The sequence below is a fragment of the Saccoglossus kowalevskii genome, chromosome 13, assembly GCF_978046115.1.
Source record: "Saccoglossus kowalevskii chromosome 13, keSacKowa6.1, whole genome shotgun sequence".
Taxonomy (NCBI): domain Eukaryota; kingdom Metazoa; phylum Hemichordata; class Enteropneusta; family Harrimaniidae; genus Saccoglossus; species Saccoglossus kowalevskii.
Genome location: NC_140653.1, coordinates 24,474,834 through 24,497,087, shown reverse-complemented (window position 1 = coordinate 24,497,087; position 22,254 = coordinate 24,474,834). Strand labels below are relative to the sequence as shown.

At 36.4% G+C, this 22,254-nt stretch overlaps 2 protein-coding genes across 2 annotated transcripts; one reads left to right on the top strand and one right to left on the bottom strand.

The window, feature by feature from the left end:
- Nucleotides 1-459: 459 nt before the first annotated feature.
- LOC100374383 (chymotrypsinogen A-like) lies at nt 460-10,052 on the top strand. Its single transcript, XM_002736801.3, has 8 exons — nt 460-510; nt 3,296-3,382; nt 4,395-4,466; nt 6,613-6,646; nt 6,809-6,974; nt 8,307-8,566; nt 9,083-9,216; nt 9,831-10,052. Exons 1-8 carry the CDS (start codon nt 460-462, stop codon nt 10,050-10,052), a joined length of 1,026 nt encoding a protein of 341 aa, XP_002736847.1.
- Nucleotides 10,053-12,514: 2,462 nt separating this feature from the next.
- On the bottom strand, nt 12,515-21,503 carry LOC100374536 (alkaline phosphatase-like). The gene is made up of 9 exons (XM_002736802.3): nt 21,420-21,503; nt 19,192-19,415; nt 18,762-18,936; nt 18,097-18,272; nt 16,429-16,633; nt 15,881-16,021; nt 15,406-15,597; nt 14,327-14,464; nt 12,515-13,137 (listed from the first exon to the last, which is right to left on the bottom strand). Exons 1-9 carry the CDS (start codon nt 21,490-21,492, stop codon nt 12,653-12,655), a joined length of 1,809 nt encoding a protein of 602 aa, XP_002736848.1. The 5' UTR covers nt 21,493-21,503; the 3' UTR covers nt 12,515-12,652.
- Nucleotides 21,504-22,254: the final 751 nt, after the last annotated feature.

The following is a 22,254-nucleotide window of genomic DNA, read 5'->3' as shown; positions in this document are numbered from 1 at the left end:
CCGTGCATACTGGACTGTTTTAGCTCAGATTGAATGTCGTCATTAATTGACAAATGATAAATCAGTCTGAATTCACCGAGTACATCCAAAGATGACACAATGACAGTTATTATTTTTTTTTCAGAAATCTGAAACTTTCTGTCTACAACCCCCTGTTGCACAACAGTTGATCTAAAAATAGGTGAATCATACGTTATAGTATCTTCAAGAAATCCAATGGAAAAACACAGCTAAAGTAATTAATTAGATACTTAGCAAAGAATGGGATCATATCCAGATAACCTTAGTTGTAACTGTTCAATATTTATTTGGGTGGGAATAGACATATTGGGAAAATTCGGGTTGATTGACCTATACCAAAAGCCGCATTTTGCAAAACTGGGTGTAATCCAGAGCACCAGTAACATTTGTGAAGGTAGTTGCACACGGGACGTGGTTTTCCTGCTTGTTCATGGTAACATGAGGAGGAAGCATTGTAAACTGGACTGGAAACTGTTTGGGAAAGACATTGTGAGGACATTGTTTTGCTCTCAAATACAACTTATTAATATGCAACTGACCCCAAGTTAAAGCTACCAGTTGATGCAATTTGCGAATATTTGTGTCATAATACTTCTAATTACTTCTAATCCCATTTTGCAGTCGCTATTTCCCTGTTAGTATCCATGTATTTCATAAGACCGGGTGAAATTGAGTCAATGGGTATCTGTTTTTCAGTAGGAATCAGGCAGAAAAATGGCCTGTCATTCTGGGACTGTCATAACTGACAATGTATACTATTCCTACTGAAAAACAGATACCCATTGACTCAATTTCACAAAAAAACTACCCAAATAAACACCCTAATGTTACACTTGTAAAATGACTGTCCATCCTCCTGCCAGATCATGTACACCATAGTATGGAAAAGAACCTGTTATTGTATTAACTGTACCCAGAACCGCATTATCAACCACTGTTCTAGTTGATGAGTGATTGTACACGTTTTTGGTGTTGGTGTTGCAGTGTCCAGTGTCCAAAACGTTATCGTACAGTAGCTTGACCTTTGAAAATGACGCAGACTGTAGACTATTGAATAAGAGCAGCCGTTTCTGCAAATGTTTGTGATGTGCTTGATTAATTTACTGATACACTAGGAGAAGGCTATGCTGATGTATCCTGTGCTAGTGATGATGGCACACCGACATGAGTTATAACTAGTTAGTGAAATATAATTTTAAAGAAAGCAGAAACTCCCTGGATCACCTGATTGAATGTAAATGTTATTTTAAAGAATAAACAAATTAAAGCAGGAACTTCCCTTGTCACATAATGATGGGTCCACTGTCTGCAACATTATTATATAATTAAAAGTAGAAACTCATTACTCTCGTAAATGAGTTAGGATCACTCAATGGGATCAACACTATGCACATGGTAACTGGCGTTGATGGCCCTGAAACATAATAATGTTCTTGCAATACGTTATTTGCAATTGAAACCATAACTCGCTAATTAATTCAATAAAAAATGTGTCTCTTTCTCTACTTGTTGTTTTTAAATGTATGAATCAAACAGAGAAATACAAAGTATGGTCTGAATGTGACAAGCTTTTTGAAAACATGTTCAGGGCCAAAGATATCTATTGATTTTATTATTCAAAGAAATAGGTAACAATATTCTGAGACAACAATTATTAGTAATACCACGAACATTGCCAGACCCTGATTTATAAATTGGAACATTGTATTACCTAGCTCATTGCAAGGTAAATTGTTCACCAGTTATTATGATATTCATAAGTTTTTCAATAGTTGTAAGAGAACTTGTTTTCATCATTTTGTAAGAATCACCAAATGATTTAGCTGTTTTTATATATTATAATCTTATAATTTATATAATCTTATAATTTATATAATCTTATAATTTATATAATCTTATAATCTTATATATTATAATCAGAAGGAACTTCTGAGTCAAGTATATTGCTAAAATGTTTTAAATTTTGTTCTACTAATGACCTCGGATTCAATTTTTATTATAATTTTATTTCATTATAATTTTTAATGACCGATTTGAAAGATAATGATTTAAAATATTTACATAAAGAATAAATCCTAATACATATGATGGCACATAAGTACAGAAATGTATATAAATACATATAATTGACTCATCCGAACAAAGAATATGTCAATCGTGAGCTATATGTTTAACAAAGATAAATATATATATATGCATTGTCAAATGATGTGACAATCTTTTTAAAATATATGACATTTTAATATTTCCGGTGTTTTGTTTGTATTCCTGTAAATCTAGCAATACTGCTGTCATTCACATTATGAGATTATTTACAATATTCATTTGATATATAATAAATACAAATATATAATTAAAATACAAAATAAATAATGTATTTTTCATATGTATATACATAACCTAAGGAAAAAAACAAGGATTGTAAACAGTTGATGAGAATTATACAATAGAAAATGAGATTGGATTGCAATTACTATCGATGATTAATAAGTTCTGTAGAGTGTTAACAAAACCAAGCTGACTTTTTAGACAATTTGTGTTTTTTTAGATGATATGTGATTACAGGGATGTGGCTAAAACAATTGTCACACAATATACTGGTGTACTGTAAAACATGTTGAAATGTAATTTTAGCAAATCTGACTAAATGTATCAATTAAAATTTCAATTTAGGTAAATTTACAATAATCTCATTGTGAGAATATACTTTATTTTAAAAATTATCCACATTTTGAATTACCTAAATTAGCTAAAACGATGTACCTTACAGTAATTGCTCTGGAATTATTTCTAAATGTAGCTTATTTTACAATGATTGTCATTTACAACGATTGTAATGAGATGCACTTGTTCATGTTCATGTTCAGACTTGAGAAACTGTAACATACAAACAGATTGTATTTACATTCATATGTGATTGTATTTTATTTTATGAATCTGTCTATCATTCACCAACAGTCATCATAAGCAGCATGCTGTCAATAACGTATTGACAAATTACTATTCATAAAATATGCATTGGCGTAATCCTCACAGCAAAAATGTAGCAGTATATTTCCCAATCTAATTATGAACGTGAACAAGACTATATAATAGGGAATTTTGACGTCATATTCCACTAATAGCAGTGATCAATTGTTGTGAATAACATCTTGATCTTTATCATGGACTACATGTTTATACATCGTCATTAATAATCCAATGTTCAAACATACAAATACTTGATTTAATGATTCATGTTTCATAATAGAAATAAACCTGTCAATCATTATAGGTATTGGCTATAAAGTCACTTTCGTTTACGATCATTGAATCAACATATCCCACTGGTTCTTATGCTGTATCTCCAGTGACTGTGACGGTAAGACACTGAATATTATTCTATTTAACTACCATTATTGACCTGAAGTGGGAATAAGCCAGGCGCTTTGTAGCAAAAAAGATTCTGAACTCTCAAATTATGGCCTGTTGCAGAGTGTGTCTTTAGAAACGGTAAGGCGAATCCGAATAATTTGGTTTGAGAGAGACAAAAATGGTCAATTATCATCAGATGTTTCTCTCTATTTATGGTCACATTTTCTATTGCTCCATATTATACTACATTCAGTGGATAGAATAAGCAGGATATTTCGTCAAGGCTCTGAACAAATGACAGTTCCCACGCCCGTTTAATAAAGTTGATATTGTAGGGTCGATCATTGCATATTGTCTACATTAAAAACGTGTAGTAAGAACATTTAAGTTACGTCAGTCACATTTTATGTTACCTAATAAATTGTGCTTCCACTATCATGTGCCTGCAGTTATAAGGCCAGACTTTTATTATCCCTTGTTTCGCGAACCCGCCGAATGAAGAGGAGCCAAAAATGAAATAAAAATAAACTTTTATTTCAGCGTAATTTCTCGCGCCCGTCGACTTGTAAGTGCAAAAAATTATTTTTATCTTCATTTTTTTCCCCCGCCGCATAACAACCCAAGTTGCATTATCGTGGGAGTATCATGATTAAAGTACCGAAGTTTCGCGCAGATGAGCAACAAGGTTATACATGGAATAACATTTTATTTCATTTCTTCTCTTCGATCAATGATCTCACTTACAATTCTTTGAGAATCACACAAATCTAATGGAAAAAAAAGAAATAACTTTATTTTTTCGCCCTCCTCAAAAAAATTGCCTTATAAAAACTCGAGAAACAAGGAATAAAAAAAGCCTGGCCTAAATGAATTATAAATTCCGACATGTTTACAGTTCATTTATTTGTTATGATCTATATACGCCATATCTCAACGCGAAATACTGTTAGTTTTCGAGGATTACACATAATTTGTGTTCAATCAATTTCTTTCTAATAATTATCTTGTCTTTCCCATAGATTGACATTATGTCGTTGAGTTTGGTTTGCATTTGGATTTTCGTCTTGGGAATTTCTGCCAGCCCTCCAAGGGTAAGGCCTACATTGCTTTGTTAATTGGTGTTATCATACACATTATTAATCCAGGATAAGCTATAACCATATTGTTACTACGTACTAATGCACAACCGACGCAGATGTTGATGTTGCTGTTGCTGTTTTTATATTGCAAAATATTAGCTGAATTGCTCTTTTTCAGGAAAATTCAATTTCAAATATTTTTATCCAACTTTAAAAACACGTGCGGTAGCTATCGTAAATATGTACTGGGCCTAGATATTCATCCACGGTATTTTGAGACTGCTGCACGCCCATTATTTTTTGGGAACAGCGCATGCTCGGATCCCTGTTTCAAAATGGCCGCGGTGTGAATTTTGCTCTGGTGTTTCGATTTTCACAGGATTTCCCCTGTTTTATTCCGAATAAAGGTAATATAAGTCGATCGATAGTTTCTACCGATATCGTGCTTGAGTTGCTATGGCTTTCACACGAACGTGCCACACTTAGTATCTGTCATCTTTGCCAGCCAAGAAATGTTTGTTTCGGGTCATCCCTCCAAACTAACCCTTGGTAGATTGAACCACTAACAGTGAGTGTGTATTTAATAGGCGACCTTAACGACAAAGAGAGGAGATGCAACAAAAATAAACAGCCAATCAGCTATCTTGTATCAAAATACAGTAGAGCGGTTTTTTTTTTATCAGGCGACCCAAGCAGAACATATCACGCAGTTTTTCATGATATAAATCCTCACCGATCACCAAAACCATGCAATTGAGGCATTACTAGCTGGAAAAAATTAGTTTGTTGCAACGAGGACAGAGAGTCGCAAATCCGGAACTCTTCAGTGATTAGTCTTTCAAAGTTGACAGTTTCATTACTTTGTTAAAACTTAAATGCTTTATATAAAGAATATCCTAAACATCAAAACAGAGTTTCTTGCGTATTATCCATTCTGGCACGTTCGTCTATTTCAGATGGCTAAAGTTCCCTCAAAACCTTGAAAGCAAATCGGAAAGTAACAGTGGCCGGGGCAGCAGCAGTACAGCCAACGACAATTTTGTATGCGCAGTATCGTTGCGAAGTAGTTTCAGTGACGTCATCCATGTGATACACCGTGTAATATCCGCTTGGCGGGCAATATAATATGTAATATACATTTTTATTTAATGTCATGTGTCATGAAATTATCATTAACCTCTGGCACCATCAATATCATGGACATGACCGTCATCCCCTGGGCAGGCAACAAACCGTGATATTGCCCTCACAAACATTATTATTTAACTGTTTCGTCCCTGATATAACACGTGCTGAATTCAGCAGTTGTATATGTTAGTGGTAGTAATATCCTCAGATATGTCGTTATGGCACGGGAACGGGGCTATGCGATTGGCTTAATATGAAAAATGTTTGATGAAATGGAGGACAAGCAGAATCATTTTGAATGCATTGCAATCATTAGTGCAATAATTGTAGGGAATTCAACTCCATGTTGTAATGCGTTAGCTACTTATGCATTGACTGCTTTAATGAAATAAATACTATGTGAGCAACATAAATCCCCCATCAACAAATCGTCGTCAAATTTCCAGCACTCTTGACACTGACCATTCAGAAGCCATGACCATATCTTCTATAATTATTCATGCTTAACAATATTCTGACACTTTCAGACAAGCTGCTTAATAATTTGCAGCAAGGATAAACTGCTGGTTTGTCGTGCTTGTCATTTATTATGTACCTACGTAAATCTCAGACATTTGTTATACATACATACTTAATAAAAACCAAATATGCACATGCATTGTGCACATATTCAATTCCTATGCAATTGTGCACACAATGAAGTGATTTGGATAAACTTATCATTAATTAGTTACATATCTAAATTATTTAAGATGTATTATAGATACACATTTTATTTCAATTACGTGTTGTGTGCACATATTTGTAGTAGATTTGAATAAACTAATAGCTGGTCTTGTGACCTCTTTAAATTATATGCATATACCTAGAAATATATTGCAAATATATCTCTTTACTATTACTTTGAATTGAACTACTGTGTTATGAATTTAGGAATTATTTTATGAAATAAGAATTATGATTTTTCAGATTATTATTCTCGATGGATGCTGTTCACCGCATTAATTTGTTTAATTTTTTTTCTTTACAGATTGCGTATGTAAGAGACTTATTACGAGAATTTGGTAAGTAAATTCACTTATTTGTGTACATGAGCGATGTTTGATTACATACAGCAAAATTGTGCCTTCCCAAACACTAACTAATAGCATTAAGTTTATCCACAAAAGATTTGCTCATGAATGGAGCATTATTTCTATATTCTTTTTCAATTTTTTTTTTTACAGAACCGATATCGAATGGAACAACCAACATAGTAGGCGGAACTATTGTGGAGCCACATTCGAACCCTTGGCAGGTATTGTTATACTTTAAAGAAGGTAACGCATGGTATATTTGTGGCGGTATTCTCGTCGACCCGTTATTTGTACTGACTGCAGCACATTGTGGAGGGTATGTATAGGTTGTCTTTAATTATATAAGAACTTGAATGATCCAAGCATGTTGTACTTCACTACTCGATTTGGGTTCTCACTCTCCTGAAATAAATAATGATAGAAATGTATGTAGATTACAAACGAGCTCGCTTTGGTGTCGTATTTACAGACAATGTCAGAAAATGCATTGCAACGATGCACCAACATTGTATCAACTTTGCAAAACTAAAGTTTGGAACATTTGTAACAATCTTGTGTATGGTTGATAGCAACAGGTGCATTATGTATATAGTCTAGTGCCATTTCCACAATATGTTGATGGTAGGGGCATTTAGGGTAAAAATTGAGAACCATACTTTTTCGCATAATTTGGCATGCTGAATGCAATATTTTAATTTGGTCTAATTTCCTAGTAAATGTTGATGTTTATGAGAAACAGTTTGTTAATTCTTTGCATAGTTCATTTCGTAGTAATTTGATTCATGAAAGTTATTTTGGAAGTGTTTGGAGTACACTTAACCATCTAATGTGATATGCATAGATTTGACGACTATGAACGTAAACAAGTTCTGTTAGCATCGTTCACTGGTTCTATTATCTTCTGTAAATTATCCATTGGTAAAACTCCTAAGTCACTAATGTTTGGTCATAATATTTATTTGCTTGTTGACATACTGTTTGAAAGTAATGACGATTCAGATGAAGACAAGTCTGATTTAGTACTGAGGCAGAAATCAAGTTTGTGGAGTGCATATGCCTGAGCTTGCGAAAACTTAGAAGGTAGTACTCACGTAAAAAGATGCATTGTCTGCCGAAAATATGAACGATATGAAATGATTTGCCGGAAGAAGTATCTGTAACCAAATTTTGGAACCACGTTAACTAGATCGTGATGGCCAGAACAACTAATATACCACAAATAAATAAAAGTCAGATAAAATTGTGGCATTTATACCTGTTATTTCGTTAAGAATCTTTAGTGTATTCGCAATGGGATACATGGAAAAAAGTATTGAGTTTATTTTGAAGCGATCACAGTCTATGATAACAAGTTGCATCGTGGAAGTTAGAATGCAGCAGCATGTATTCGGAAGCAATATTCCTCTGTCGAAGATCGGCCGGTCAATGTAAGCTGCGAAATAAAGAAATTCTAGTTCAAAATCAAATCGTTCGATTTTTGCGGCAGACGTTCGACGCGCGTCTTTCATGCATCTCGCGAGATCTCGCAATTGTACGGAAAATCACCAATTACACCCGCTCTGTAACTTATACATACATTGCCGCAAATATCATTGCTTATACATATTGCTTATTAAATTATGTAAGTGAACGATATCCTACATTGCAGGGCAAAGCCAAGAAACTATGAAGTTTGGCTTGGTGAGCATGATCGTTCCAGTAGCGACGATGGAATCCTGTACTCGGTGGAGTCGGTAACAGTCAGTGAAAACTATAACAAGAACTCGCTTGATAGTGATTATGCTCTGCTCAAATTAAAAACTGCGGCAGACATCACCAATACCAAAATAGCCACAATACCCTTAGGCACAAGAAAAATACTGAGTGGAGAACAATGTGTAATTACAGGATGGGGGACAACATCATCCGGTACGTGTTATTCATTCACGTCGTGTTATTCCTTTAAAATAGAAGTGTCGCCATCTCACACATGCATCGCATATACAATGACATTGTTTTTTTCCAATGACAATTCGTCATCACTTTTCAGTATGTGTGACAGTCATGTCAGTGAACAGATATACTAGTAGTAAACATATTAAGAGGATGACTTGGGGTAGATTCAACAAAGCACAGACAATATACAATTCTACAACTCTACAGAGATGATTTCAGACACATTTGTAAATAACAATATGTAATTTGTTTGGTTATATGAACATTGATGGGTAAGGTGTAAATATGTCATTTTAGCTACAATCATAATAGTATGGTGAATATAACGAGTCCTAAGTAAGATGTTAAGAAAATTTAAACGATTTTTGCATAATATATTGCCGTGACAATTGATATAAAATGGTACATATGCTGTTAATTTTGTTGTGGAGTTGAGTTAAGTCAATTCACAATGACAATAATTGTTTAAATGTGTTTTTTTTTTCCCAGGAAGTACTTCTCGATATCTTCAAGGCACAGCTGTATCTGCATTAAATAATACAGAATGTAGTGCTAAATGGAGTGGTGTGACAGTGACAGATAATATGCTTTGTGCTGGTAATGGGCCACAAGGTGTATGCCCGGTACGTCATGACACTAAACAAATTATCCCCTCTGGCATCACGAAGTCAAATATCACGTGATTCGACAAATATGTCAGGACATAGTTGGCGCACTCACATCAACATTCGATTTGATAAACGCCAATACAACAGCCGGTACTACGCCAATCCCATCTCTTGGTTGGTTGGAACTGGACTGAATTTATATCTTTAAAACTAGTATCTTATTGTAATATACAACATACGGTTTGAATATGACGTTATGCACAATATTATCTAACTATCTTTTTTGCACTTTCATGTTAATTGGAAGTCTGGTTGGTCTGCCTATTGTTTTAACGGCACGTGGCACTATCATGAGAAAGAACAGAACCAATTCGTAATTAATAATACATAGATCTCTTCACTCTCTCTCTCCACGCTTACATGTCAGGTAGTTCCACGCGGTATCTCGTCAGTTGTCGTGGGAGCACTCAAATTCTAATTTAAGATATCCCATTTCCTGACACCGTAATAGATGAAGAAACAGACGTAGGAGATTCAGTGTTGCTATAGTTGTATTATACTATTTGCTTCCGTGTGCAAATTGGGTTTGTTAGATCGATATTAATATATATGCTGGTCTATTTTCTCAGGGCGATAGCGGTGGACCTTTGATTTGCCAGACGGATGGAGCATGGGAAGTCCATGGTATTACAAGCTGGGGACATAGAGATTGTGGAACATCTGGATTTCCAGATGTGTATACTCGCATAAGCATCAACTACGCTGACATCAGTGGCATAATCTCGGGTACCGGCACTGTCAGTGGTGATGGTACTGGTAATGTTGGCAGGGGCCGTGGCAACAAGCCCTAATGTCATTAGAAGTAAAAAAAAACATGTTCTGAATCAACAAGATTTAAATAAAAATAAAAACAGAAATATTTAAAATATAAATATTGTTGATGAGTAATAAATAAGTCGCTTGCCGTTGCATATTTAATTGCATTTACATGTACGTGTATTGGCGTCATACCCATTAAACTCAAGTTGTTGTTCTGAGTTTTTATTTTACAATATTATTGTGTGCACAAACGTTGACATTTCTCCTTGTCAGCTGTGACAATTTTATTGAAATCATTTTTTTTGATAAGGTCTATTGTTCAATTACTACCATGATGACAGATATCAGTAGTACAATATGAAACCTTCCTTTATTTTATTTTATTTTTTCGTAAAATTTTCTTTGAAACTAAAAATTTGCATTCCAGCTCAGCAGCCAATCAGCGACGGCCTAACGCTTAGATGACAATTTCGGTTTCAAATACCCCGGCTTAGTGTTCTATGTTCTTCGCGTAATTAGGTGTTCGTATGCAAGGGATTTTTCCACGCAAAAACGACGAATTAGGCCGAATTTTGTTATCGGTTGGCTTAATATAACCCCAACGGACCGTATTTTTGTGAAAGATTGGTATTTTTGACCTGATTTGTAGGAATCTGAAAAACGCGTTTCACAACTTGTCTCTTATTTAGTTTTCGCTGCATTCAAGATGGCGGCCCCCATATAGTAAATATCGTATTTATTTTATTATCACGTGTGCGCCAGCTGACTGTGATATAGGCATAGTTAGGGACGACGTCAAAAGATCGATGTCAGATAAAAAACTTATTTCCTTTAGTTTGGGGGTGGGGGGTTTTGACCTCAAAAAGTTTTCATCCTACAAAAACGATTTTATTTTTTTAATGAAGTCAAAAAATCTTGGAGTATTTGTAGTTCGTTTTTTTTCTATCCAATCATGGACAGAAATAACCGAAAAGGAAAAAAACACATCTAAGACGAGAAAATGGTTTTGTTCGAGTGTAAATCTGTGCGTCAAATGAGGTGCATTTGTAAAATCTGTTTACACCCACCCGACAACCAACTGTTCCGCAATACTACTGTCCGATTATCAATTTGTATTTAATAGTGAATGTAGTATGAAGCCATGACCAATATTTATCAATTAAGTTTCAGTGGGGGGTAGGGGGGTTTGGAAAAAAAACTAAAGGAATTAAGTTTTTTATCCGACATCGATCTTTTGACGTCATCCCTTACTATACGGTATACATAGATTGATGTTATATTGGAAACGTGTGTTATAGTGGGTCCCACACTACAATTAGAAACCCCATCGTACAGTAATATATGTAAATGCAATTTGCAAATCAACTTTTAAGCCTTTTCACGTTGTTTCTCGCGTACTACTATCAAACTGATGTCAATGAATCTTACATAGATGTATATTGTACATTCGTGTATATTAATGACCTAATTTACACATTATTTATCTAATTTTCGCTTTTTCTCAAGTATCATTCAACCGATTACAATGAAACTTGGTACATAGATGCTTTGGGATAATGCGCAAACCTTATTAGTTTTTAGTTTAAATTCGTGTATATTAATAACCTAATTTTCACATTATTTATCTGATTTTAAGTATTTTCGGTTTTTCGCAAGTACCATTCAACCGATTTCAATGAAACTTGGTACATAAATCCTTAGCCATAAGCCATATTATTGTTCTGTTTATAACCAGTATCTGACAATGTGATCTGATATGATATCAGATGATTATATATGGTCATGTGACCTCATTAATAAGCATAATTGTAATATCTTACTGTTGCAGATTTGGACATGCAACCGGTGCAATAATTTTGTTGTCTGACAAGATATATAATCAAAATATCAAGTCATCATATATGGTCATTATTCAAATTAAATATGTATAATATAATCACCCTAATTATTGCTTGCAGTTATATTTTTAAATGCTGTATTTGCTCTATTAGAAAGAACAAAGACAAGTCTATGGTCAAAATAAGACATATTTCAATAATTTTGCATGCAATAAACGCAATTGTTGCTTTATGTGTATTTACGATTGGCTTCTAATATAGTAAATACTGTAACAGTATCCCTTACTTCATGCATCCAATCCTCGGGGGCGGAGCTACGTCACGGACGTTCTACGTTGCTAAGACGCGCACCACTGTACCACGTATTTCTATGGGCTTTGTGCGCGCTGCTGTGGAACGCCGGTGGAGCCGGTGAAAACTCAAGAAAACAACACAAACTCAACTTTGAAGTAATCCCGAACAACCAAATTCATATATGTTACACACGTAGGGCTAATCTTGTTACACTGTTCAGGGGACTCTCAACAACCATCGCAAAGTACCGTTTTCTGCGAGTTTTTGGTCTTTGTTTTCACCGCGAGGGTTGCCAGGCGGTAGAAAATGCCCGGATGTCCGCCCCCGAGGATACCATCAGCACACAGGGGCTCTTTCAGAGCTTTCTTTGAGTTTTATGGTTTACTACAATAAACTCATGAAATGTTTAACTTGATGGTACATCATATTGCAAACCTACATATTAAATATTTCATTTCTCAGAATGAACATGTTCGTATCTACTTTCTCACACGAGAAAATCATACGAACAAATAATAGAAACTCGTTGTTAGGGTGACAATAATTATCGGAAATGATGCTAAGAGTAAAACTGACGATGAGGGCGTCATAATACAATGGATTTCAACTTTGGGTGGTAAATAAGTGACAGGTTTGTATGAGTGTCCATCGTCATCTTGTTCATCTAAATAGTCAACCACGGTAGAGTTCACATTCCTGGGCGACTGTGTAGATACAGGTTTGTATTTGCGATGATTTTCTGTGACACCAGTGGAAATTGTTGTTGTTTTCTCCACCGTAGTTGGCGCAGTTGTTTTGGCATTGCAACGATCCGCATATTCTCCAATGCATGCCGCGTATTTTATGGCATGGGCGATATAGTTTTGTTCCTGTGTGCCGTGAAAAAGATGAGCAAATGCACCTGTCGCATACACAGCAACGTCCTCTCCAGCATGGCTTTCGTCTTGCAATGGAACAGCTGCCTGCGGGCGGTAATCTTTCGCACCTACAAGTGAAATAAACGTATATTACTCGACATGATGAATGTGTGTGGAGTGCGCCCTCAGTCGTAACCATGGGCGGAATTGCGCAAATACTAGTACATGTATCTATTATTGGCAGTTCACATCCGTCGCGTAAATGGAAATCTAACTCAATATGGCTATTTTGAGAAAGATTTAATCACGGTGACAGTGGATTTAGCCTCGTCGAAATTGGCTTCAATTTTTTATCGATTTACTTATTTCTTGTATTTGTTCAATAAAAGAAAGCTCGTGGTTTAGAACCACGTTTCTACAACTAGCGTACCCCAAGTATTGAAAAAGTAGAATTGCAATTTCATGCCACAGGATATTTTTTATTATATCATGGAAATTCGACAATTGTTTATTTCCATATTTGAGACGTGGGGTTTACGTTGATTCTTCACTCATACCGCTAGCACACTGATTATAACTAATAGACAATAAATGAACAATGTACGAATCTGAAAGGCAAAGCCAGTGAGTCAAGTAGCCAACATTACAATACAAATTAAAGCGGGGGAGTCGTCACCTGCGCATGCGTCAGATGGCCATAGCGTGTCATTGTTTACAAACAAACGTCTATCCATGAGCCTTTGCGTTTTTTGGGTGTGTTGTTATCGTCGCTTGAGACTCAATTCTTGCGCGTGCGCAGGTGACGACCATCCCGCTTTAAAATGAATGATTTGTCTTCTACAATGTAGTTTGTAAAATCAATCAACAGCGCCATCACCGAAAGTCATAACAATTAAGCCGGGTGAACTACGCTGCTATTAAAAGGGTATATCCATCCGACTACTCACTACTCGTTCTAATGTATCAGTCCGCCCTTTCCCACTAAAATTCTATTCAAAAATCTAAGGCTTACTTAAATAGGCACTCCCAGTTAAGCCTAATCTCACAACAAATTTACTTTCTGGATTAAAATTACAGCGGATAACAAAAGATAGATTAACAAAATAAACAATAGTGTTCCATGATTATTTGATGCAATCCCTGGACTTGAAAGGTTCCCCTTTAAACTGATATCACAATACATAAACACTTTGAAACAATCATTTCATCCTTACAAAGGTAGTGAGAAAGAGGATTATATTATCATCGTGTGAAACCGGAAACAGTTTGTGTTCGTGACAGGAGTCCGTACTACATAGAGAAATGGTCGGCGATTACCTGTATCAATATGTTCAATATCGGGTCTTCGTCCGTGATTTAAATAACTTTGGCGAACTTCTTCACCGCCTGGACCGTTTGCATATAAAAAAGTTGTATACTGTAGACCATCTTTTGCCCTCTCCTTATCGTTTTTGCCTGATAGATAAATAAAAGCAAAATAAAAAAAATAAAAATACTGTCAGCCATATCGGACTTCACAAACAGATGAACGTTGCTTTCCCACACTGTATTCCAATACACAACACCTTCCAATGGTTATTGTGATTACCATAGTGAATTTAGTTGATATGGCAACAAATGGTAAAATATTAGAGCACTTACATAAACAGGGTCGTGGTGACTAATCACTAAATCGTTCTCAAATCTCATTTTGCATACGTGCGTTTTGATATTTTATTATTTCAGGAGGGTGTTCTGAAATCGATTTCAGGGTAAGATTTGTCATGAAATGTACACAACTCCAAACCCTTATACTGCTAGCAGGGGTTAGTCAGGGGTCAGGGGTCAGGGGTCGGTAAGAAGTTTACTGCAGTTCATAAAATATGCATTCTCGCCGCCAGAGTTTATTTTCGCTTCGAGACTCAACGTATAGGCTTGCCGTAAAAGAGGTTGAGACCGTGGCGTACGACGATGAAAATATGGGAAGGAAGCTTTAAGGTAGCGAGACTATTATTTGCATACTTGTTTTCATCTTCTAATTGTGACTAAATGACTACAAATAGACCCGGGAAAGTATATATTTTTAGAATCGCCAGACTTCAAGCTTTTCACAAGTGTATTTTGCATGCCAGTATCTGCATTCTACGACGCGTTACTCAATCAAAGGTGAAAAATTACTTTTTCTGTAAAAAAAATAATTACGCATTTACGCTGGCGATAAGAAGTATTTTTTTCACTTTTCCTAGTTGTTCAATAGTCTGGTAAATTGAATGTGTCTGGTCAGTAACGATATACACAATGTACATACTCTGAAAACATTTCACATACAAACCTAATTTAACTGAGGAAATCATACAGTGAAGATACTGTTGAAAATAGCGTAGTTCTACATGGAAACTATCAGTCGAAAGTGTTACCTAATATTGGATTTCCTCTGGTAGGATAGCCGCCTATACTATTGGTATGACTATGGTCGGCAGTGACTACTATTAACGTGTCTTCGTTGTTCGTCATCTCCTTAGCTTTGGCCACTGCTTCATCTAGCGCAAGGGTATCTGTCAAGGCTAAGTACGCTCTTGCCTTGTGGTGGGCATGATCGATTCTACCAGCTGTAACAGTTTATAAAGATCAAACAGTATCACGATAAAATGTCGATAACATTATTTGTATACGTTTACATTTTTCTTAAGTAATTGTTGTATTTCAAGGAAATTGCGCACGTGTCAATCAAATGCAATTCAGTCATTTAAAAGATGAAAGATATGATGTAATTAAATATACCATTTAATATGATGGATATTATTGTGTCGTGTAATCATGTCGTATTTCTCATCGTTCGTGGCGCTGTCATTAAATTTAATCGAAGAAGAGCGCCATCAAACAATGTCCCACCTTCTACGAATAAGACGAATCCATTTTCATTCTTCCGTAATACTTGGATAGATGTTTGCACCATTTCAGCTAGACTAGGATCTCCAGCTCCTACTGTATCTCTTTCAGCGTGGTACAGCATATGGCTTGGTTCAAATAAGCCTGATGATCGTAAACGCCAAGTTAGTAAAAAAAAAAGACGTTTCTGTTTTTTGCCATGTATTCATTGTTAGTGGTTAATAAAGCGCTGTAGTCGTCGCGCTGCGCATGTTCGACATTTGTGTTGATAAACATTGATTTTTCCACAATACAATGCGCTCTTCAAATGGAAATCACAAGTATGAGGTTTGACTTGGGCGCGACTTGCACTGATTACCACCGGTAACTCCTTCGATACCTTCCAATCACATGAATTACCTAATTCAAGCTTGGATACGTGTCAGTTCGTACTCGTTGATCTGCGCAACGGTATATCTCGCACATGCGTAGCGCGACGACTACCGCGCTTTAAACGTAGAAAAAGCTAACGTTTGTGGATAAAGAGTTATATTTAAATTTATGAAAATTACCTAATAAATAATCTGTTTTGTTAACGTCCACGTCAAGCAGCTGTTCTCTGTTCACTACATACATGTTATCAGTTCCGTCTGGCAGCGAGTGAAACCATTCGTTGATGAGATCACGCCCATCCTCACGACTACCTCTCCTGTAACTGTATTCGGGATCTCCGTGAGCCGTTGGCATGAGTTCTTGCCTTCCACCGCCCATTACCACCTGATATGTTTGTGTAAATATGGACTTATTATTGTTCACTATATATACTAGTATTTTAAAAGCGTTTCAATAAGGGAACACCATAGTGTATCAAACATGTCTGAAACATGAAGTGTGGGTCATAACCGATAATTTCTATGTCTAATTGACCATAGTTATTAAAGCGGGAGGGTTGTAACCTGCGCACGCGCGGGAATTGAGTCCCAAGCGACGATAACAACACACGCTAAAAACGCAAGGGCCCATAGGTAGACCTTGTTTGTAAACAATGACACGCTATGGCCATCTGACGCATGCGCAGGTGACGACTCCCCGGCTTTAATACTGCAGTTGGTGTTGATCATGGTCACGTATATGTGACGGATGCAAGGAGGGCACGTGCACAAGCAAGGTATAATGTTCCATGGAAGTGCTTCTACTGGAAGTTCGTGAAGAGAGGAAATCGCGCCAGCCGATGCGTTACATTGCGCATGCCCACTTCTAATATTTAAATATATCGTTTCACTTCTTGTATTGTATAAGGTCAGCAAAACTTGCTCGCTGTGTTGAAAGTGTAAATAGTTGTCTGTCTCATGTGCCGTGTCTAAATTCGCGTTGTTTCTTGAATTTATAAAATATGGTTGTATAAGGTGGTTATCGCTATTTTCTATTACCTAATAATGTATGCATAGCGAGGATGTGATTGTTCCTAACAATACTGTGTAATTAAATGTACATCCAAGTAAAAATGTATACTTAGTATATATATTGATTATATAGGTGCGTGCAATATGAATGCACATGTACGCCACAATATTCACTATATGTCTAGTAGTGAATTATAGACCATTATTAATAATAACAAAATAGTATTTAAAATCGCACACAACTATAACGACAATCATGCCATAATAATAATTATTATTATCTGTCAACGTGACGCCATAAGTTACACGGTGTCGTAATTTTGCGGTGTTGTACTGAGTATTTGCATACTACTATATTAGGGAATGCGAATTCCAAATAGGGAACAATTACGTGCGTAAGCGTCCTCTAAAAACAAACACGACAGCCCCCAGGGTTTGATCGGACCCCACACAAAAAAGGTCTGTTCGAAACACATTTGGATTTCGGCATTCCCATGGTGTATAATAATACGTTTATCACGATGATACCTCAAAGTGTGCACTCAGACAGTACGCGGTCGCATCGGCCTGCGCTGCGCGTCGGCCGACACAGAGTCATTAAAATAACACAAAGTTTCTTGTATTACATGTCATGTGTTTTACCAATCTCTATAACAGTTTATGTTATCAAAGACTCACCAATTAAAGCGCGGTGGTCGTCGCGCAGCGCGTGATCGAATTTCATGTAAACAAACAATGTATTTTACACGTTTTGTGTACGTCGCTGAGTCGCATATCAACGACAACCGCCCTTTAACATACACCTCAATACAGACCATCATCTCAGAAATCACGAACCTGAAATTTGCGGGCCTTTTGTACGAGTTGAGAGGCGATATCGGTACAACCCGCGGCTCTTTCATTTCCAGGTACCTGTGCATCTCTTTCCCATGACCGTTCTGGCACATGCGCGTAGGCTGCGGCTGGTGTCGCATGGGTTATGCGGGCGCTGGTTACAATCCCGGCGGATCTTCCTGTAATACAGTTTGATTATTGTTTTAAGTAAATCAAATTAACAATTAAATCAGAAGTTTGGCCAGTTTCTGTGTTTTATTTTCATCTCATAACCCTTTGCAAAATAAAATATGGTGGAAACACATTTCTACCCTAAAGCGCTGTGTGTGTCAATGGATACTAAAAAAGTAAATTAAAGAGCGGTGGTCGTCGCGCTGCGCATGTGCGACATTTGTGTTGATAAACATTGATTTTCCCACAATCAAATGCGCTCTTGTAATGAAACCTTGACACGACTTGCACTTATTACCACCGGTGACTCATTCGATACTTTCCAATCAACTAAAAAGTACATAATTAAAGCTTTATATGAGACCCATATATCTCGCGCATGCGTGGCGCGACGACTACCGCCCTTTAATCTTGGTTTGTTGCGGCCACTGACATCCGGTTGTAATTACCGCAAGAGGGCGCAGCTCTCAACTAGAACACTGTATAATATGTTATACCTTCATCGGCGGCAATTTCCACAAATGATTTGACTTTAGCGTGCTTTATTGATTGACAATTCCCCTTTTGCACCCTGTCATCCACGCCGATCGTTCCGGCTTTACTTTTCACGCCACACATATATGCTGTGGCCGTTCCTGCCGAATCAGCTACTTGCTGGTCAGTGTTGTACGTCTGAAATAAGGTTAATTTAAAAAAATAAAATCACATTTCCTGGTCTTTGTAATAGAGTTTGTTCTGTGAAATTCCAATAAAAAAGTCAACTACAAATGAAATAGCGACAGTTGCGGATACTGCTGTTTATATATGACGAACACCGGGAACGAACTTGAACACAATCAACCGCATTCATTTTCAGTTTTGAACCTTGGCCTTGTTCAATAACAGTAGCCCAACATATCTTTCTATCGTCACTAAAGGCAGTCTTACCTTGGCCAGTGCCACGTGGGGAAACTTATCAAACGACAGTTGTGTTTCTTCGCCGGGATGACCTTCATTCTGACCTTTCAGGATTCTAGCACTTGTTATAGTAGATATGCCCATGCCATCCCCCAAAAAGAATATAACGTTTTTGGCAATGTTTGTGTTGAGATTTTGCAATTCTATAGAATTTAGGATAGCGTCTCTTGCCTGTTTATTCCATTCCTCTGCAGCTGCAATGTCACCAAGAAACGTGAATGAATCAACATTATTATTACAGTAATTTAGTCACGGTTTTAAAAATAAATAATGCGAATGAAAACAATAAGTCTTGTCACCAGATTTTAGCCCATGGGGCCATCAGGCTCAATTCACCAGTTGTGATTGTTTTTATTTTTTTATTCATATCGTATAATATAACTCAGATGAGGTGTTATACTGTTTTATACTATACCCAGATTTAGTTCCAGTCATAAAAGTAATCAAGAATAAAGTGTTGGCGAAGTTAACAACAACAACGACGACGACGACGACAAATATGGACATGTTTTATCTCATATGTCTATCTCCAAATCTACGATATGAGGATTATAATAATTATGTAATTGCGTTTAAATCACTAGTCCGTGAAAATAGAAAAATAGAGTTGGAAATAGCCCTGTATAAAGGAAAGGAACAATATCACTATCGTAAATGGGAGCTCTTAAATAATTGGTTGGCTTAATACAAGTAAATTAATCTTGTTTTTGTTTTTGTCTCACCACCGTATACCAGACAGCGTTTGTCATATACATTTACTTCCAGGGGGGATTTTGTCATCTGCTCTGTATCTTTTTCTTTATTGCGGAATAAAAAAAATTGTTATTAAAAAAAAAAACAAAAAAAACATCAGGATGTCCGTCATCAATCGAAACAAAGATATTGACAATATGGTACAATCACAGACAACAGATGGCACAACAAATATGCCAACTAATATAGCACATCACATTGGCGCATGCGCATTTTCACAAAATAACACAATTTCAATCGTTAGAATTCGTTAGGGTTATGCTGAAAAAAATATCTGCCCAGTCAATGTAGTCCTTGGGCGATGGAAATGTCAGATTTTGTAAATATATATATATTTAACAGACAAATTTAAAAAATAGGCCGTGTAACATCGAATTTGTACATCTTCAAACTATCAAACTTCATTCAAATCTCTGATTCATAATTTTATGAGCATGTTTTACAAGTGAATTGTCGGCAACAGTTGTTCTGAACGTACTGTGAAGTACGCTGAGAGAACAGTTTACTGAAGATATACACTGATTTTGAGACATCCATGCTAAATCCCTGCCCTCCACTCTCCCCATTCCTTCTCCTCGCGACCACATTTCTCGTGGCCAGTCACCGAGTCCTATAGTTTGTGGTGGCTATGACGTTCTCCATCCGTGACTCCTACGTATACAGTGTAATTCGATAGATTTCAACACTCCCAAGAACAAACCAAGGTCACCGTGGATTATTCACAACTTACCGTGTGAAATAAGAAAACCACTGACTCCGAAAACTTCCCGCAGATGAGTCGGTTTTTGTAAGAAAAAATCAAAATCAAGACAGCGATGAAAATTAACAAGCAGAAACTCGCTTCATGACAAATATCCTGTTATACACTATATAGAATTGTTTCATTCTATCTCTACCGTTTAGTATACCACGAGGTATCCTTTCGTGTGGGTTTGCACGTTTCACATTATATCATCATTGGAGATATACACGTAATAAGTTCTCAAGCAGGTCCTCGACGTGTACTCCACGATTTTCAATTTCATTTCACGAATTATTATGTGTTGAACTTCTGAATACTCAGTCGATGGTTTTAATCAAACTCGAGATTTCGATTACAAGAGGTATACAATTATAATCCCGAGTCTAGATGTACGAGACCCACGACGCTCGGTAAAGTACTAATTGGTTCGTGTGCATGTTCCGAATCTCATTCAGTCAAAAAGTTCAGGCGTCAGGCACAGATGTGACATTCTGTGTTCACGGTATAGGCATATGAATTGCACGTAATATGAACAGTCGTCGTCGCAATGTCGTCTCTTCACATTTAATTATATTGTCACACCCTTGACGGCGGTACAAAGTACGTTCATATCAATAAAGTTTACCGGTAATAGGCATATCTCATACTAACAATAATAAACAAATGCTGGTTGTTATAAGTACACACATTTTCCAATACTCACGTTGTTGCGCGGAAAACTTCATCCAGAAAAAGAGCAGGAACAGAGATGAGCAGGTGAATAACTTCAGTGCCATCGTAATGCTGTGTGCTGTAAACGTACGTATAAGTATATGAATGAGTCAATGGCGTCGAATTCAGTGAACTAATACTTTGCGTCTGATGACGTAGCCAGGTTTAGTTGACAGCTTCCGTATTTTCAGAACACTGACAGCTATTGGACGGATGCAGAAATAGGGGTGGCAATTGAGTTGGTGTTGAGAAATTCTTTGCGTGTTTCAAAATAAGAAAAATCATCATTAATATAAATCTAATTAAAGGTAGAGCTGACCTAATTCAGTTTGGCGCTATATACATCTCAGTGACCCGTCACCGAGGGAGGTTAAATTTAAATCCATGATAAATTGAAACCAGGTATTGAAAACAGTGGTTACTCATTAAATTAAACCTGTTGTTCCAGTATAGTAAGGCCTTTACTATACCCCCAACTTTGAAATACAATTAGGAGTTCCGAAATATGAAACTTCGCATCACCGGGATTGGCATAGCATACTCCTCCCATCAGCTACGCTCATCGTCGAAGTGAAGAAATTCTGGCCTAATCTGAATAAACCATGCTTATATCAGTATATCCTGGCTTACATGGTACGTTTCATTCACCTTGTGCGTATTACGACTCGGTTATAATTTGACGAAAGACGATATAGAGAAACAACAAACGGCGTCTATACCTACATCATATTGTTGCAAAGTGAATGGATGTGCATGATAAATCTACTACTACTACTATTATTATTATTATTATTATTATTATTATTATTATTATTATTATTATTATT

Coding starts and splice junctions, on each gene's coding strand:
- LOC100374383 (XM_002736801.3), top strand. CDS start 460: ATGAGGAGGAAGCATTGTAAACTGGACTGGAAACTGTTTGGGAAAGAC. Junction 511..3,295: donor AACTGTTTGGGAAAGACATT/GTGAGGACATTG, acceptor CAATCATTATAG/GTATTGGCTATAAAGTCACT. Junction 3,383..4,394: donor TATCTCCAGTGACTGTGACG/GTAAGACACTGA, acceptor TCTTTCCCATAG/ATTGACATTATGTCGTTGAG.
- LOC100374536 (XM_002736802.3), bottom strand. CDS start 21,492: ATGGCACTGAAGTTATTCACCTGCTCATCTCTGTTCCTGCTCTTTTTC. Junction 19,416..21,419: donor GAAGTTTTCCGCGCAACAAC/GTGAGTATTGGA, acceptor GTGACATTGCAG/CTGCAGAGGAATGGAATAAA. Junction 14,465..15,405: donor CAGAGGAAATCCAATATTAG/GTAACACTTTCG, acceptor TTTATCTATCAG/GCAAAAACGATAAGGAGAGG.